General features: G+C 38.9%; 1 protein-coding gene across 14 annotated transcripts in view; it reads right to left on the bottom strand.

Moving 5' to 3' along the window:
* The window catches only part of CLASP1 (cytoplasmic linker associated protein 1), a 279,036-nt gene that overhangs the window by 134,964 nt on the left and 123,936 nt on the right, over positions 1–20,136 (bottom strand). For all 14 annotated transcript variants that reach the window (XM_036253618.1, XM_036253629.1, XM_036253619.1 and 11 more), the window contains exon 8: positions 17,882–17,949. In XM_036253618.1, the coding sequence (XP_036109511.1) occupies positions 17,882–17,949 (68 nt within the window). The remainder of the gene's footprint in view (positions 1–17,881; positions 17,950–20,136) is intronic.

Below are 20,136 nucleotides of genomic sequence, written 5' to 3'. Positions count from 1 at the left end.
GATCTTCTTCCAGTAGACAATGGTCTCCTCGAAGGCAGTGGGAGGGAAAAATGAGACACAAGAGGAAACAGTGGGGAGTAGTAGTAAAGGAAAGGGAAGAGAAAGGAAAGAGGAAAAAAAAATGAATGAAAGGGAATGGTAAGAAGAGAACAGATCCATCCTTCCTTCCTTCCTTCCTTCCTTCCTTCCTTCCTTCCTTCCTTCCTTCCTCCCTCCCTCCCTCCCTCCCTCCCTCCCTCCCTTTTTTCGTGGTACGTGCCCCTAGCGGGAACCAAACCCAGGACTCTCTGGTCTGCAGGTCGACGTTCAACCGCTGAGCAAAACTGGCCGGGGCCAAATACTCTTTCTGAAGCTCTAAGTTCACAACCAAAGCATTAATTTATTTGAAGGAAAGACAGCTGGGTCATTTACAGAAGAAAGAGTAGGCTAGCCCTGGACAGTTTGGCTCAGCGGTTGGAGCGTCAGCCTGCGGACCAGAGAGTCCGGGTTCGGTTCCCGCTAGGGGCACGTACCCAAAAAAAAAAAAAAAAAAGAGTAGGCTAGCTGCCACCTGACTTCGAAAAGTATCTCCTTCGTTTGTCTGTTCAGTCAATAATGCAATAAGGCACTTTGCTGGGCCCTGGGAATACAATAAGAACGAAACATGCATGCTGCTGTCCACAGAGACCTTACATTACACAGAGAGAGAACATTTGTAAACACAATAAATCTGTCATCAGAAGGAAGCAGGAAAAGAACAGTGTACTGTAACAGAGGAGGGAAAGGCAGAGGGTGATAAGAGACACTTGGGCAGCATGGTTCAGGGAAGACCAAATCACACTGTGGGGCTTTCATCAAAGGCACAATACTCGTCTAACACAGGACAGGATTACTCAGACATCTCTGTAATGGAGGAGAAAAGAAAGGAGGAAAGTTCCAATTTACTATAAACAATGAAGCAATAGAATGCCTTTGATTAAGCAGCAAGGATCATTCTTTCAGCAAGAACAGGGTTCGTACAGAGAGGTTATTCTCTAGAAAAGGTGCCCCATACTGGTGATCCTATCAGACAATTTATGGCAGCCTAACCTAACTGCAGATGACTAAATACAGTAGGCCACACACAATGTTGACTTCTGTACAAACAAACCTAAGTAAAATGAAGATGCAAAAATAAATTTTAAGATAGAAAAGAGGGGCTTTCAATTGTGGAAGGTTTTTTTTTTTTCTATTTTTTTAATAATGTGGTTTTTAATTCAGCCTTGAGCCTGATCATAAGCAGAAAAGCAGAACCCATGAAGTCCACCCTATTTTACCATAACTTTCCATTTGGCTTCCATTTTCTAAATTCCAAAGGTCAATAAGTAGGTGTGTTTTCAATGACTGGGCACCCGTCAGGTGGTCACATGGTATGGTCAGATTATGGAGCTGGCCTGGCTCCTCTCTGGGTGGGGGTACATCATGGGAGACAGACCAATGAAAGCCTCCTGACCTCAGAGCTATAACCCTTCATGTGAACAAAGGTTGGGCATATCAAGCACAAGGGATAAAACAATTAGTGTGCAGTTTTCACTTGAGAAAAATGAAACAATAACTGGAATTCAATCTTCCACATATGACTAACCTCGGGAGGCGGCACACCTAGTGGTGAAAAGTACACATTTCAAAAAGCTCTCCAGACTTCAAAAATCCTGAAATATTTCTTAATTTAGATAAGTTATGGAACTTCTCTGAGCCCACTTCTCATCTGTAGAATGAGGATCATTCACATACCTTTTATTTGTGTATTCAGAAGATGTTTTTTAAATGCCCACCCTATGCCAAGCCCTGGGCTGGATGCTAACAATTTAGAATAAAGCTGACAGCCAGTCACATGATAAGCCTTTGGAAAGTAAAGTCCTGGAGCCTGGGCGCCCAGTGAAGGCATCCCTGAGGAAGCCTTACAACACAAAAAGTGGTGCCTGAAAACCGAGCAGATTCTTCACTCTGTGAGGGGAGAAGTGTATTCTGGGGGGAATACTGCGTAAGAAGGCCCTGGACTAGAAAGGACACGCAGCTGGAAGAACTGACTGGTACCACACAGGGACATAGGGGTGCACAACAGGAACCATAGTACTAGCACTGCTAATAACCCTAACCTCATGGTAACAACTTAGACAGTAGTAGGACATTCAAAGTTTACTTATTTCTCACAAAAGTACTTAATAGGTAAAGTGGAGATGTTTATTTTCAGTGAACATATTCAGACTTTCACTTTTACTATTTTGTGGGGAAAGGGGACGTTTTAAGCAATTTTACGGGCTGTGAACAGAGTCTGTATATTGATGACTGAAACTAATAATAGTGGACATCTAGAAAACAACATTTCAACACCTTAAATAATCTCTGAATGTAATAATAAAAATCAGTTTATCCTTTCACTGATTATACATTCTGCTTCTGACTACAGTACTTATTTCATCTTTGAACTTGCCCTGAAAACCCAAAACCCACAGATATCAGATCTACACTTTGCATTCTTTTGGAAATGTCACCTTAATTATCATTGTACCAAACCTAACCCAATTCTTCTTGACAACCACTATGAAGGAATGCTTTCTCACACTTAAGGACTGCAAGAGCTATTTGCCCTTTGTGTAACAACCCTTTGGAGCCATCCCTGCTTTACAGATGTCATTCTCAAGAACCCAAGAGAGGCAAATATAGTCATCCTTCCGCACAAGAGAGGAAAGTAAGATGGCCATTTAAAATAAACACCTGTATGCATGACCAATGAACATAGACAACAAAGCTGGGGATGGGGAATGGGGAAGGGGAGGAGGGTGTCAATGGGGGAAAAATGAGAAGCATCTGCAACAAAAACAAATTAATAAATTAAAAATTAAAAAAAGAAAACCTCTCAAAAAATAAATAAAATAAACACCTACATTCTTATAAATTTTAAACCCTCTAATACCAGCTCCATCTCCCATGTAACAAACAATTCGAAGTCCAAGTGTCTAAACCTATAGTCATCTCCCTAAGCTCAAAACCTGCTCACCCTCAGTTCCCTACTTCACTGGTCCTACCACCATTCATCCAGTCAACCAAGCCAAAATATGGAGTTCTTCTCAATGCTTCCTTTTCTCTCATCATTTCCCACCACAACTGCCCCCACCTACCCACCCAAATAGGCGTTCTGTGGCCAGTGCTACTTCCAACCGTCTGTGACTTCCACTCCCTCTCCAGTGCCATTGAGCCTGTTCTAATTCAGGTCTTCTTCATCTCTTAGGTGGATTTCTGCTACTAAAATATTCATCTAACTAGTTTCCTTGCCTCCAATCTTTTTCTTTTTGTTAAATAAACAGTATTCAATGTTTCAAATACATAGAACATTAAACACATAAAAAATAAAAGCATATAATCCCACCACCCAGATAAACTCTGGAACCTTTTTCAAAGAACAAAATTAATGCATGTATAAACATAATTAAATAATTCAAATATACCAGAAGAGAACAAAATGAGGATAAAAAGCTTCTCGTGCCCTGGCTGGTTTGGCTCAGTGGTTGGAACATAGGCCTGCAGACCAGAGAGTCCAGGGTTCGGTTCCCACTAGGGGCATGTACCAAAAAAAAAGCTTCTCGCCCAACTCCATTACTAGTTTCCAGTTTATTTGTTTAATTACATTTTTACTTTGGAATAGCATTAGAGTGACAGGACGGTTGTGAAGATAGTACAGACCTCCCACTTACCCCATGCTCAGTCTCCCTACTACTAACATCTAATATCAGTTGCGTGCTTCTGATACATTATTAACTAAAATCCATAGTTCATTCAGAGTACCTTACTTTTTTCCTACTGTCCTTTATCTGTTCCAGCTCCTATTCAGGATACCAGTCACAGGTAGTCACCATACCTCCCTGGATCTTCCACGTGTGAGTTCTCAGACCTCCTGACTCCTTCAATCTGCAAATATTACCCTGATGTTTCCCTAAGACAAAGCTTATGGGTTTAGGGGAGGAAGATGACAAGGTAAAATGCCACTCATCACATCTTATCAGGAGAACATGCTATCAACCAGACTGCTGATATGGAGCTTGTTCGCCTGTGGTAGTTTGTCTGGTTTTTGCACTGCAGTGACTCCCCTTCTCCCTTTCCAGTGCACTCTGTGGAAGCCACTGTGTACATCACACACACAGGGGAAAGTTATGCTCTCCTCTTCCAGGGCAGAGTAGCTACAAAGCTAATTTGGAATAATTCCACATGGGAGATTTGTCTTCTCTCCCTTGTTTACATATTTATTCAGTCATTCTTTTTTTAATCAGTATGGCTCACCAATATTTAGTTTATACTTTGGGTTATAACCCAATACTACTTTGTTTTATTGCTCAAATTGTTCCAGCTTTGGACACTGGAAATCTTTCAGTTGACACCTCTGTCCTTGGGCACCCCCCAAACTGTTCACTGTGTGGCTTGAGCATTCCTTCACTTTCTGGCATAAAAGATGTACCAGGCTCACTGGGGACATTCCCTGCTCCAGCCCTAAAACCAGCCATTTCCCCAAAGTCCTGCTGGCGTTGAAAACCAAGATCTGGGCTTATTACATACATCTTGTTTTTCTTCAGAGAGCTTTCCATTCTAAGCAAAAACATTGACCATATCATTTTAAACATCAAGTCCAACTTTTCCCTTCCCATCAGACCATCTAAAGGTACCACAGTGGATTGTGTCCTTGTATTACGTAAGATGACATTCACTGGTCAGGTCCTATGCCAAGCTATCTACAATGTACCCCATCTCATTTACTCCTCAGGAACTGTTATTACCCCCAACTTGTATGTGAGAAAAAGCAAAGCTGACACACAAATGGCCGGTGCAGGTCACAAACTGCCCTTGCAGCCTCAGCCAGGGGTTCCGAAGTCCACACACTTACTCTTTCCTGCCCCAGTCTTTCATCCACTTATACCCTTTACACACAAAAACCACTTAAAGCACTGATGATATTTTTTGGATAATTTACACCAAACAGAACTGTAAGAAAAAACTTGTAAATTTATCAGAGTTAAATTTAATTCACTTAAAAAACTACCCTTTATTCTATATTACATCTTTCTTATTTTTTAGTAGTGTTAAATACCCTTGGTTTTATGAAAGAACAAGAGATAGGCGGGATTTTGTTTTGTTGTTGTTGTTATATTTAGTAAAATTAAAGTTGGCCACGCTATAGCAATCAATCTCTTTACCTGCCCCCACCCAATTTTTAAAATTTAATTCTGAAAAGTAAATGGCCTACATTAAAAACCTCAATTTCTTAACACAGCATACAAGGCCCTTATTCATCTTCTCCTGCAACATTCCCCTCCAACAATACCAAACTGATTTTAAAAACAAACTCATATTTGTAATACAATTCCTCTCCCAGAATTGCCTCCCCTGACCCCCTATTAACTGGGCAAACAACGGATTAGGAAAATCACATTTCCAGTGTCTAAACCTAGTGCCTGTTTCAATAATCTTAGTGCTTTTATTTTTTAATTATTCCCTAAGGCAATGATTGAAAATCAAACAAAGCCGAGATTTTATCCCAACAGGAGAGAGGAAGCACTGAGCTCGACCACAGGGTTTGCTGAAAGGAGGACTGTCTAAGAGACAAAGTCCAGGGCTCTGCTCTCTGTCCAGCCACCAAGCAATTAGAGAAAACCTGAAACCTTAAACCCCTGCTTAAAAGCTGCCCTGCCTCCTCCTCATGGGGCTGCTATGAGGATCATAAAACAAAGACAGACAAAAGATATTCAGGAAAAGTGCTTTGAAAATACTAAAATACTCTGCACACGACTGGGGTAGAATAGTTGGTACTGTATTTTGCAGAGTGTTATTTATTAATCATGGATTGATACAGTAAAATTCAAATATGCCACCACTATAAGAAACAGCTTTTAATCTGTTTCCTACTATATTTGCAGCTATTTAGGATAAAAGTTACCAATGCTTCTAGGCTTGTATTTTAAATAGGTAATCTGAAAGGAATTATCAAGTGAAAAAGAGTTTTTATTTTAAACTCGAACCCACAAGGTTCTCTCCATGGCCTTTAATAAATTAGTCAACTTCCATAATTATCTTGCCATGTTGTTTAAAAAGCAATGTAGAATACAACAAGCTAAGACAAATGCTAGTTATAAGAGACACACTTTCAAATCCTCAAATGAATGGTTCTGAAAGAGGTCACTTCAAAACATGAATTATTTAACTGTCCTGGCCAGGTATTGATTTTCCACAGCAGCTTAGCCTGACTACAGAATAACATCATGAGGGATGAAATGAAAAGGAACACTATCACTCTATGCTTTAAATTCCTAACATAAACATATAACTAACAAACAGAAATGCGGCATCTTCCAATATGACCATTTTCAGCAAAATGAACCAAATTTAGTTTTTGCAATCCCCTACAAAATAAACACAGAGCAAATTTACTCAGTGTAGTACCTGTTTAGTGGCAGGATCTTTGGCATTATATCTTGTTTCAGTTGCAGGGTATGGAAATATCCTTCAGAGACAACAAATTAAAAGCCTGCCAGGAAGACCATCCCACAGGAAATCAAGACAGTGGTGCAGGGTGCTCCCGTCACATCAGGTGCAATCTTCCTTCAAACACAAACCTGGTTCTCAAGGAGTTCTTTCAAAATCATCTCAACGCTGTAACACATGGGCAAAACCTCCGTGTAAAGACTGAAGGCTAATCAATAAGGTTTTTTGAAAACAACACTTTCGTTACAGTTTTTTGGTTCCATTTTTGCATTTTAAAAATGCAGATCTTTAAAAGGGAAGGACAAATTTTATAAAATAATTCTCAAGATGAGAGGCAGCACCCTTTCACTGCTATAATTACCTGTGCTTTTCCTCTATCCACCACTGAAAAACTGGACATTTCTAGCCATTAAATTCCTTTGAAGACACTTTCTACTTACTAATCTTGCAAAGTAATTTATTATCATAACCCACATATTGTGAACACGAGAGTAGAAAGAAATGAAAAGTACATGAAATCAAGAGAGACTGAGCAAAACAAAGCAACCCCAGTTTATTGTACCTACTTCCCCTCCAGTCCTCAAAGGTTACATGAACGTATCTGTAGGTTTCACAATATTTTTCCTGCCTAAAAGCAAATATTCATAGCAATTATTTTCCTAAGTTTCAGCCACAAAGTGTATTTATCAAAGCAATGACAAAATCTTAAATGTTTAAATATTTTATTTCCTAAACAGTAAAATTAAAAATTCCAGAATGTGTTAGAAGAGCCTACCTTTCCCAACAGTCATGTTTGTCAGTGATCTTGGTACAAATAAAAACAGCGCTCTGAAAGCTAAATCTACTCACAGCAACCTAAGCATCAGCAAACTCTCCACCCACACAACTTCTTCAGTGTGATCTAGCACCAATGACAACGGCACCCTATTCCAAAATAAAAGCCTAAGACTATATATAACAGGGATATTTTTAAAGGGAAAGGAGAGGGTGGGTAGGTGGGAGGTGAACCTTCTCTGTCTGACTTGACTCATATAACGACAGCCTTCTTTTTTTTTTTTCTTTAATTATTATTATTTCTTTAATCCTCACCTGAGGATATTTTTCCATTGATTTTTTTTTTTAGATAGATGGGAGGGAGGGAAAGTGAGATAAAGAGACAGAGAGAGAAACAATGATGTGAGAGAAATATATCAATTGGCTGCCTCTCACATGACCCCGACTGGGCCTAGGGATCAAACCCAGAACCAAGGTGCCGTGCCCTTCCCCGGGAATAAAACCTGCAACTCTTTGGTCCTTCGGCTGACGCTCTAACCATTGAACAAAACCAGCCAGGGCAAGACAGCCATCTTTAAAACTGGTATTAAAAAATATTTTTTAAACTATCTGATTTTCCTCCTTGAAAATACATAAGAACATTACTAACATAAACCTTAAGTAAGAACAATGTCAAAAAGCAATATTACTTCGACTTCCAGTCAGGATGGCAATAGATATTCAAAGTGATGAAAAGCAAGAACCTACAACCAAGATTTCTTTATCCTGAAAAGCTATCCTTTAGAATCGCTGGACATATAAAGAGTTTCCCAGACAAAAAAAAAGCTAAAGGAGTTCGTCACCACCAAATCAGTATTATATGAAATGTTGATGGGTCTTCTTGAAGAAAAAGAACAAAAATATGAACAATAAAATGGGAATAAATACGTATCTATCAACAACTGAATCTACAAACAATGAACAAGCAGAACAGACTCATAGCCGCAGAACTTTTTGTTAATTGCCAGATTTGGGGGGAAGCACAAATTGGCTGTTAGACTGAGGAAACTCAAAGGGAAGGGGGGAGGGAGGGCGGGAAGAGATAAACCAAAGAACTTAATGCATATATGCATAACCCATGGACACAGACGATAGTATGGGGAAGGCAAGAGATGGGAAGCAGCAGGGAAGAGGGAGTCAATGGAAGAAAATGGGAGGACAGCTGTAATACATTCAACAATAAAGGTAAGTTTAAAAAGAAAATAAGACAATTATTACTTCCACATAGAAGAGAAAGCAAGCTGTAAGCTGCAGCTTAAGCTGGTATCAGAAACAGTCACGTCCAGGCTACTTTAGGTGGTCTTCTTAAAACAGCACACTTGCCAGCTTTATTGCAGATTACCCCTGTATCTGTGACTATGGAAACACTTTCCTAAGATACTGAACCAGAATCCCTAACCTTGTAATATGCAGAGTTCAGTAAACAAGCATGGGAGGCAGTAGCAAACCATTATCAGCATTGTTTTTAAAGACTATGCAAAATAATAAATGCCTGGCTTAGTAAAAAAATTTTTAATTCACTTTTTTTAAAATGCCACATACTAAACCTGACAGATCAGGGGAGGCCTGCATGGTGGGCCTTACAAACTCACGAGACATAAAGTAACCATACAGGCTGGTCTGAAATTCAAACTTCTTAACTAAAAGCAAGTCATGGGAGGTAGTTCTGTCCTAGGCTGGTATCATCCTTGACAAAGGTCAGTCTTTACCTGAAGTGAGCCTGTCTATTATCTTTTTGCATCTACAATAACACACCTTTGGAATGTCTGAGAAATCCCTTTCCCAGACTCCTCAGGGCATAATCTCCCACCAGACCACAGAGACCCTTATTGCTATCTTGTTCCTCTGAATACTACTATCTCTATGTTCTGTAATGTTAACTGTTACTTATCCTATACCCACCAACCTGAAAGAAGTATCTGTCTCTTCATTTTACTTTATATATCCAATCCCAGAGATTACCCCACTTTGCTTTCTCCCACCTCCCTAATTTACCACCAATGAATTTCATGTAACCCTCTCACGCCTCCTCCTTTGACTGTAATATATAAAATAAGGTGCAAAACTGCCATTCCCTGGAGCATTTTCTCAATCCACTGAGATTTTGCTTCCCAGCAACTGTTGTCAGTCTGGCTCAAGTAAACTCATAAAAATTCTTACAGGTTTGGATGTTTCTTACATTGACACTCTGTCCTAGCTACACTGGGCAACAATTCAGATGTACTTTTTTTCGGACTTCCACAAGTAATCCTCATTTCCAACAACTTATAAATGATATCTAACATTCTTCAAATTATAAAATTTTAGTTAAAAAAATTAGGCAGGATGCATTTGGCAGTAAAATGATATCCTAAGATACATTCATGTACAAAGACCAATAATGTTCTAATTATCTATTATCTAGTTTATATTTTGTAGCAAATAAATATTTTTTCTTTAGCTACAAATTATGAAATTTTCATAAATTTACCATACTTTCATTATTTCCTCATAAACATGTTAGTTTTCCTTACTAAACTCAAAAGAATGAGCATATTTAACCAAATTAATGTCCATGGGCCTTACTTCAATCAAGTCTAATTAAAGATTATTAAGTGGCTGCAGATGAAGGGCACTGGCTAATCTATAATTACTGGCTCTTTCATGCTGAAAATCCAATTCTCCCATGAACATAAGCATATCTACATGATTAAAAATAAAAAATAAAAGCTTAAACAGAAAATAATTTGCTTTCAAAACTCATGGAAGAAAAAACTAATTTTTGCTTCAAGGAGATGGAAAAGAAAAAAGTGAGATGTCTATAAAACAACATATTTTAACTTCCTTATTCTTGCCATTCAGAGCTTAAAGGCCTTCAGGTAACCTAGCAACAAAAAAGAACCACTAGAATATGACTTATTGTATTACAGACAAGACTAATGGCTACTCAGCTGCTTTTTTTGGTTGCTGATTTAGTCACAATTCTTACACTTTAAAAATATTAAGTCCCTAGGTTTTATATATCTTACACATTTTAAAACACAATTTTGAGTATGTCAAGAGATATAACCTAGGATGAAACTCATTTCTTCCCTAAGAATATTGCTATTACATTAAAATTCCTTTCAACTTAACTCAAATCCAGAGCTTTTATTTCTTATTCAAAAGAGCATTGTTGTTCACAAGTAACAAAAAAGAAAAATTAGACTTGATCAAAATTAAAAACTTTTAAACACCAAGAAAGTGAAAAGACAACCCACAGAATGAGAAAATGTGTTTGTAAATCATATACCTGATAAGAGTCTTGTATGCAGAATACATAAAAAATTCTTATAGCTGAACAGCAAAAAGACAAACCAATTTAAAAATGGGCAAAGAACTTGAATAGAGATACTGTCCAAAAAAAAACCTATAAATGGTCAACAAGCACATGAAAGTATACTCAACATCACTAGTCATTAGGGAAATGCAAATCAAAGCCACAATGCTTCATGTTAAGATAACTATCGTTTTTTTTAAAAGAAGAATATTTTAAATTCTGTGTTGTTTTTTGTTGAAGAGGATGAAGATAATTTAGAGCCCTCACATACTGCTGGTGGAACTATAAAATGGGGCATCACTGTGGATGACAGTTCCTCAATAAGTCAAACATAGAATTACCCTATAATCCAGCAATTCTACTTCTAAGTATATATACCCAAAAGAAATGAAAATAGTGTTTAAACATAAACTTGTAAATGAGTGTTCAAAGCAGCATTATGCGCAATACACAAAAGGTAGAAACAATCCAAGTGCTCATCAAATAAAAGACCATAAAATGGAAGAAGTACTGGTACATGCTGCCATATGAACAAATCTTGAAAATATTAAGTAAAAGAGGCCATATACACAAAAGCCATATATTGTATAATTCCATTTATATACAATATCCGAAACAGGCAAATCCACAGCAGAAAAGTAGGCTGTCCGAGACTGGGAAGAGGAGGAAACAGGGAGTGCTGGTGAGTGTAGGTGTCCCTAGGAGTGATGAAAATGTTCTGGAATTAGATAGTGATGATAATTGCACAATTCTGTCAATATACAACGAAATCAATGGGTTATATACTTTTAAAAAGAAATTTTTGGCCCAGCAAGTGTGGCTCAGTGGATTGTCACCCCATAGACTGAGAGGTCTTGGTTTGATTTCTGGTCAAGAAACATGCCTCAGTTTTGGGCTCGATTCCCAGTGGGGGGCGTGCAGGAGGTAGCCAATCAATGTTTCTCACATCAATGTTTCTATCTCTCTCTCCTTTCCTCTCTCTCTAAAAAAATAAAATAAAAAAAAAAAAAACATTTTTAAAAAAGTAAATTTTGGGGATGAATTATATTTCAATATTTATAATATGCTGATGATTTCCAATAAAGAAAACCCAACACTCAGTTGTGATAAAAAAAATACAGGAATAAATGAGAATTGCCTCATCTTGCTGAAGAACATCTACAGTAAGACCTACAGTTAGCATAAAACTTAAGACTGAACACCAGTCAAGGATGTCCATTCTCACCACTCTTATTTTACATAGTGGTGGAAGTTCTAGCCAGTGCAATAAGGCAAGAAAAAATAAAAAGTCTATATATCTAAAAGAGATGAAACTAGTCCTTTTTTTGCAAATATGACCGCCTATGCAGAAAACCTCAAGGAATCAACAAAAACTCCTAAAACTAATAAGAATATTTAGCAAGGTTGCGAGGTAAGCTGTATACAGAGCAAAATGGACAAAACAGAGGAAAAATGGATTGAGAGAAAGTAAAGTACTCAATAGTCTTAAGTCCAGAACAGTACAAAAAATGGTTGCTCAGGGAGTCTTTGGGCAAAATACGAAATTCAGGAGGGGGGGATGGGATTTATCTATTGCTACTTGTGGTTTCTCTCTGCTTTCTAAATGTTTAATGACTCTAGCAAAGAAGGAAATCAGGTAGCTGTTTTGGTTTATGACAGCTATTTAACATCTTACTGGTCTCTCAAAGTTACTGTAGAGATCAAGCTTATTTGGGGTAGAAATTCTGAAATCTTTATACATATGCCTTTAGGTTATTATATTTTGGCTCTAACAATTAAAATACTAAATACTGCAGCACTGGCCAGTTCGGTTCAGCAGTAGAGCACTGGCTCACGAACCAATGAGGCACAGGTTCAGTTCTGGCCAAGGGCATGTACTTTGGCTGCGGTTTATGGTTCGTCCCTGGTTGGGGTTGTGCAAGAGGCAACCAGTCAATGTGTCCTTCTTACGTCGATGTTCTTCTCTCTCTCCCTTTCTCTCCCTCTCTCCCTCCTACTCTATCTGAAGATAAATAGGGGGGATAAATCCTCAGGTGAGGATCTAAATAAATAAATAAATAAATAGATAAATAAATAAATATTAATACTACATAAATATAATAAAAAAGCTAAAATTATAGACCTCTAGTAAGTTTTAAAAGAAAGCTTCCTTACCATCTGCTATGTTTCAACATAGATGCCTAAAAGAACTACTTTCCTTCTCTAACCTACCCCTACATATACCACATATTCATACACACACACACACACACACACACACATATCCCACAAAAATAGAAAGTTGGAGGTAATATTTACACCTCGACATTTAGAATAAAATGTTGCTGTGACACACCCAATGCCAAAAGATGTTGGTATTCTTGATGATTAAACCATATGAGTCATGTTCATTAAAGTTATACACAACACTTTCTCTCTCTTCTAGGCAAGGCCTCCAATATGAATGTGGTCCTACTCCCCCAAGGCCAGCATCATAAGGACACTGTTTCACAGTTATAACACGGGCTATGAAGCACAAACTTACTCTTCTGCCACCACTACTACATCCTTGCCCAGTTTATTATACCTTGGTGTCAACAAGTTTTGAACTGGTAAACCATACAAATAACACAAATACACATGAAAACAATTAAAAACATGCATAGCAACTAGCTGGGTAGCCCTACCTATGTATACCATCAAGCCCATTCATCACTGGAGCACAACTCCAAGGCCATAGTTCTCATCCCAGCAATACCAATGGTACTTTTTTCAAAGCACACATAAAAGTAGGGGATAATGTACAGAAATTATATCATGTTTAAAGTTACATATAAATTACACAACTATAGGAAAATGAATTATATAAGAATATAAAAAATGCAAACTGATTTACTGGTGATGAATGGATTAAGGTTAATACTATTTTTTTCTTTTAATATTGTTTTTATAAACATGTAAGAAAATAATCCAGTCAAAATGGCAATGTATGTAAACAAGGTACTTGCCTCCTCCCACAACCATATCAAAATTACAGAACAATCATCATTCAGAACCATCTAAAATTGAGCTGAATGGAAGTCCTACAACTAGGGAATTAGAAAAGAAGCCACATCAAGACTTGTAGGAGGGGTGCAGATAAGGAATGGGCTGGGGTCCCACCATGAAAAGGCTGGTCCCACACCCATGAGAGGCTGATAAAAATCAGGAGGGATATCTCAGCTGTGGAGGTGCCCCAGAGGAGCAAGGGGTCCCAGCCTGGCACCAGGAACCCCAGTCCAGGGTTCCAGAGCCAGGAAGAGAAGTCTCCATAACTTCTGGCTGTAAAAACCAGCAGAGATTGAGAGTGAGAAAGACAGAGGCTGCTGGAATCCCACATAGTTTCTCTTAAAGGGCCCACACACGGACTTACTTGGACTCACTCTGAGTTCCAGCCCTAGGGCAGCAGCTTGAAAGGCACCAGAAATATAGGGGAGAAATTGAATTGCTTAGCTTCAGGGTGAGAGCTGGAGGGGCAGCTTTCTTCCAGATAGAAGTGCTGGCAGAGGTTACTGTTCCATTGATGAGCACCCTCCTCCCCCCACACCCACACAGAGCTGGCAGATGGGCGCCATATCTGAATCTCCAGTAACCTGGCTCACACTGTTTGTCCAGACATGGTGATTCTCTGTTCCCGTTCCAACCAACTTTCAGGCCACCCAAGCTATTGTATGTGGCTTTTCCATACAAATGGACTGTCTTGGATCATTCTTCAGATTTTCATAAAATCTCTCAAACAAGTAGCATCTGGCCTCAGCATGCCATGTACCTCTAGCTAAGTAGCCCTGGCACTAGCAGCAGCCAGCCGTGGTTCATACCTTGGCCTTGCCCGGGCACCTCCAAACCCAGCACAAGTAGCAACCATCTGCAGATCACTTTGTAGCTTATGCTGGGTGGCCCCAGACAGAACACAGGTGGTATCTGACCTTGGCCTATACCTCCTAGGAGACCCCAGAGCCGGCGCACCCATTGGACAGCTTTAGAGATGTCGAAACACCACCACCCAACCACCTCCACAAGCAACACACTCAAGGGCAGGCGCAGTGGACACCAGAACCCTGGAGAAGTTAAGTCCTATACTGTGGAGTGGGCCCCTGCACAGCTGCTCCTCCACAGCAGTCACAGGTCAGTGGTCAATAGCCACAGCTAGTTTTTGCAGCTGATCGGCCTAGGAATAAATCCTTCCTCTGATGTGCCAACAGCAATCAAGGCTCAACTACAACAGGAGGGTGTGCACAACCCACATGTGGGACACACCTTGAGTACCCAGCTGGGGGGACTGGGGAGGCTGTGCCACTGTACCCTACAGCACACCTACTATATAAGGCCACTCTACCAAGCCTGGGATATGTAGCAGCTCTACCTTAAACACAGAAACAAACACAGGGAAGTAGCCAAAATGAGTAGATAAAGCAACTTGGTCCAAATGAAAGAAGAGAACAAAACTCCCGGTAAAGAACTAAACAAAATGGAGACAAGCAATCTACTAAATACAGAGTTCAAAACACAGCATAAAAAAGAGTCAGAAATGAAGGCTACACTAACTGAAATGAAGAATAACTTACAAAGAAACAACAATAGAGTAGATGAAGCCAAGAATCAAGTAAGTGATCTGGAATATAAGGAAGAAAAACACCCAATCAGAACAGCAACAAGAACAAAGAATCGAAAAAAATGAGGACAAAGTAAGGAGCCTCTGGGACAACTTCAAGCGCACCAACATTCCCATTATGGGGGTGCCAGAGGGAAAAGAGCAAGAGCAAAAAAATTGAAAATCTATTTGAAAAAAATGAGAGAACCCTTCCCTAACTTGGTGAAGGAGACAGACCTACAAGTCCAGAAAGCACAGAGAGTCCAAACAAGATCAACCCAAAGAGGTCCACACCAAGACACATAATAATTAAAATACAAACGGTTAAAGACAAAGAGAGAATCTTAAAAGCAGCAAGAGAAAAGTAGTTAGTTACCTATAAGAGAACACCCATAAGACTATCAGCTGAGTTCTCAAAAGAAACTTTGCAGGCCAGAAGGAGTGGCAAGAAATATTCAAAGTAATGAAAAGCAAGGACCTACAACCACGATTATTGTATCCAGCAAAGCTATCATTTAGAATCAAAGGACAAATAAAGAGTTTCCCAGACAAGAATAAGCTAAAGGAGTTTATCACCACCAAATCAGTATTATATGAAATGTTAAAAGGTCGTCTTTAAGAAGATAAAAAATATAAACAGCCCTGGCCGGTTTGGCTCAGCGGTTGGAGCGTCGGCCTGCGGTACAGAGAGACCCGGGTTCGGTGCCCGCTAAGGGCATGTACCTCGGTTGCAGTTTGTCCCCGGCCCTGGTTGGTCGTGCGGGTGGCAGCCACTCGATGTGTCCCTTCACATCGATGTTTCTCTCTCTCTCTCTCTCTCCCTCCTGCTCTATCTGAACAAAAAGTGGAAAAATGTCCTCGGGTGAGGATAAAAAAAATATATATATATATATAAACAACAAAATGGCAATAAATACATATCTATCAACAACTGAATCTAAAAAAATAAAAATAAACAAGCAGAACAGAAGTAAACTAACAGATACAGAGAATGTTTTGACAGCTGCTAGATGAGAGAGGGATTGGGGAGATAGGCAAAAAAGGTAAAAGGATTAAGTACAAATTGGATGTTACAGAATAGTCATGAGGATATAAAATAGAACATAGGGAGTATAGTCTATAATAGCCTACTAACTATGTATGGTGTCAGATGGGTAGGAGATTTATCAGGATGATCACTTATTATGTATGTAATGTCTAGTCACTGGGTTGTAAGCCTGAAACTAATATAATGCATGTCAACTGAAATGGAAAGTAAAAAATGCTTAAAAGAAAGAAATAAAGGGAATTAGAAAAGAAAATAAGGAAATTAATAAAAGCATTTTTAGAACACTTTAAGCAACATGCCTTCTAAAGACAAATTCTTGACTGATAATGGTAGGTACACAGCAAATTTAAGTCAAAAGACCTGAATTTGCTTCTTCTTTACATATATATCACTCTGAGAGAAATCACTCAAACTTCTTTAGAGCCTCAAGATATTCAAAATTTGAAAACTACACAATGATTTAAGGTCCCCAGCAATTTTGAAATAGCTATGATGCAATAAGGTATCCAGACTATGAAAAAGTTCTTGTTAGCAATTGTCTCTTTGATGACTTTATTTATATAGTAATTTACTCTTGTCTTTTCTTCTCCTTTTGTAATCACAAGAATTACCCAGTTGTCCTCAAATATCATCACAAATTACAGTAAAAGGAATACAAATATGGAAACAATAGGTCAGATTTCAAGTCTCAGTTATTATTTTATTTATTCAACAATATTTATTGCATACCTACCACATGCCAGGGACTTGCTGAAGCATTAAGGATAAAGAAAGGAATAAAGCAAAGTTTTTGCCCTCATGAATAAAAAAATATTTTGTAGTGTTACATACTAAGAAGGTAAATCAAGTACATTGAGGGCCAGAAAGTTCCCTTAGAAAATTGGGTGTGCTATTCAGAATGGCCTTTGTAATGAAGCAATACTACAGTCAAGATCTGGATGGAATGAGGAAGACGGCCATGATATAGAAGGAGCAAATGTTGCAAGCAGAAGGATTCATAAGCACAGAGGCCCTGAAACAGAAGCTTAGAATGCTCAAAATTATCAAGGCCAATGGATTGAGAGCCAAGAGAACTTTGGGGAAGAACAACCCAAAATTTCATCAGAATGGTGATCAGCACCAGAGCGTGCAGGGCCTGGTAAGCTATGGCGAGCCATTGAATTCTTGTCTCTGTGAGATAAGAAACATCTGGAGGATTCTGAATAGGGAATTAACATCACTTAAGTTGCGTTCTAAAAGGAGTACTCTGACTGCCAGGTGAAAAACAGCTGTTAGGTGTTGTGAGAGAGTATAAGCAGGGATACTGATTAGGAGGCCACAAAAGCTCAGGTTAGTACAATGACGGCTTCCGCTAAGAGAAGAGTAGCAGTTACTGTGAGAATCACTGGGGTTCTAGATGTATTTTTAAAGTAAAGCCAACAGGATCAGATGATGGACCCAAGATAGGTTATAAAAGAGTATCAATGACAACTCCATAATTTCTGGCCTTGGAAAGTGGGTAAATTGAAGTTAAGCCTTGAGACCTAGAAATCTTTATCAAGATACTAAATTCAGCTGCTCAGAAATAGCATAAGCATTATTGACATAAAATTGGAAAGGCAAAAAAAATGCTTTTTCTACTCACCATTTGCAGACTGTATCATGTTTCCAGATTTTTGGACTTCATCAAATTTTGTAAATATTACATTCAACCTGTATTAATGAAAAAATATATATATGTAAAAACTATTAATCATCACACAAAAAAAATCAGTGATACAAATCCACCTAATAACAAAAACAGGAACTACATCAATAATAATATCAACAGCCAACAATAACTGAGTATTTACTGTAAGGTCAAGCACTGACCTAAGGGCTCTCATAGAAAGATCTTGTTTAACCTTTATAACAGCCTTATTACCATCCCCATTTTACAGATAAAGAAATCAAGACCCCCCACCTTAGCTTGCATATATGATACAGTGGAGATTCCCGCCCTGACAGTAAGAATCCAGAGCCCATGCTCTCAGACACTGTATTAAATTTACTACTCTACATAAAATGTATATACATTACGAAAAGAGTGTATTTCTCCTTTTTTCTAAGCAGATTCTGCTGATTACTTAGGATAAAGATTTTCAAAATGCTCTAATATTACAAAGGTTTTTCTTTTCTGTGATTGGTGCTTAATTTAAAAATGCTATAGCCCTGGCCAGTTTGGCTTGGTGGTTAGACCCTCAGCCCGTGGACCAATGAGTCGTGGGTTTGACTCTGGCCAAGGCCACATACCTTGGTTGTGGTTCGTCCCCAGCCCTGATCAGGGTCGTGTGTCCCTCTTACATCAACGTTTCTCTCTCTCTCTCTCTCTCTCTCTCTCTCTCTCCCTCCCTCCCTCCCTCCCTCCCTCCCTCTCCGTCTCTCCCATTCCCTCGCACTCTATCTGAAGATAAATAGAACAATATCCTCCAGTGAGGATTAAAAAAAAACCAACAACGCTGTAAATAATTTTTCTACAAACATTGTGACTGATCTTTAAAAAAAATCAACATAATATTATTTTTTTAATTAGTGGATCATTTTCACCTTGACATTTAAATTGAAGCAAAACTCAGTATTTCATCCTAGTGACACCAAACATGAGAGAAAAATTGGAGTGGGGGTGGGGTCAAGTAAAAAGAGGCTTTCCCAAGCAAAACACAGATACACTTCAATAAGTATAAAGGTTAAGATTCCAAGGTAATATACTTCTGCATTCAAACCTATGCCACCCATTTCAGAGACCAAACTTGAAAGTTTAGCACTTTCTTACAAACCATCCTGTCACACAAGCTCTCATCATTTTAACCATGAGATTGAAATCTCCTTGTGGGTAGAGATGGGAACTACATTCTTTTAGTATTCTGTACACACCAAACACTGTCATGCAGGAGAGTGATATCTGTGTGAGAGCTGTACCAATCCTGTCCCCTGCCATCACTACGGAAACCAGATATTTCAATCGTTCGGGTCTCAGTTCACTCATTAGTTCACTGAACTTGCAGAGTTAGAGTTAGCTAGATGCTGAATATGGGAAGTTCCTACTCTCTATAGCTTCTACTTCATTCTGTTCTACTTAGAATTCTAGCCAACAGGAAAGTAAAAAATACACGTCAGCATATAGAGGTAAAATTCAAAAGATCAACTAGTCTGATATACTTCTCCCTCTTCCCACTCCATGGTAGATACTAATAATCTTTTGGACCCATCTTTCCATTTAAGTCCAGATGTAGCCTTAGATTCTTTCTCAAAGCTACTCCAGGCAGCTACTACCAATTAAGCAAAGTTGGCCTTTAAAATACAAATCTATTTGTGATCTCAAGACCAGATATAAGTAAAATTATCACTCACTTTCAAATACAGTGGCTACTAATGATCTGAAAAGATGCTTTAGAATGAATCTTATGTTTCCATCACCTTCCCTTTTGTAAGTAGCCAAGATCTCCAATGGCTTAAAAAGCCCATAATATCATTAGACAGGTTGCCAGGGCATGCCCTGACCAAGTTACCATTTTATTGTGTCACAACTACACCCTCTGACATGAGCATGCCTGCAAATTTGCAAGTTAGGGACAAGGTTCACCACTAGTCTGTTTGTTCCTGAAATTACTGGAAGGGGGCAATTATTTCCTCCATTCCTGGGAGACTAATTCACCATTACCAGTGGCAACTGTGGAACAATCTATAGATCATCTATCTGTGGTAATGTCTGCACGCTGTGGCCACATTACCCACAACTGGCAGGCCCAAACAGCTAGGTAGGAGACTGCTAAAAAGATTACTGTTATTGGCAACTGCACCTTAATTCAGAATCCCTCAGGCAGGCATGCCTTTCCTTCTATTTTCACACGCCTGTCTGAC

The sequence above is a fragment of the Molossus molossus genome, unplaced genomic scaffold (genome assembly GCF_014108415.1).
Source record: "Molossus molossus isolate mMolMol1 unplaced genomic scaffold, mMolMol1.p scaffold_m16_p_11, whole genome shotgun sequence".
Taxonomy (NCBI): domain Eukaryota; kingdom Metazoa; phylum Chordata; class Mammalia; order Chiroptera; family Molossidae; genus Molossus; species Molossus molossus.
This window is presented reverse-complemented; position numbering and strand designations above follow the sequence as displayed.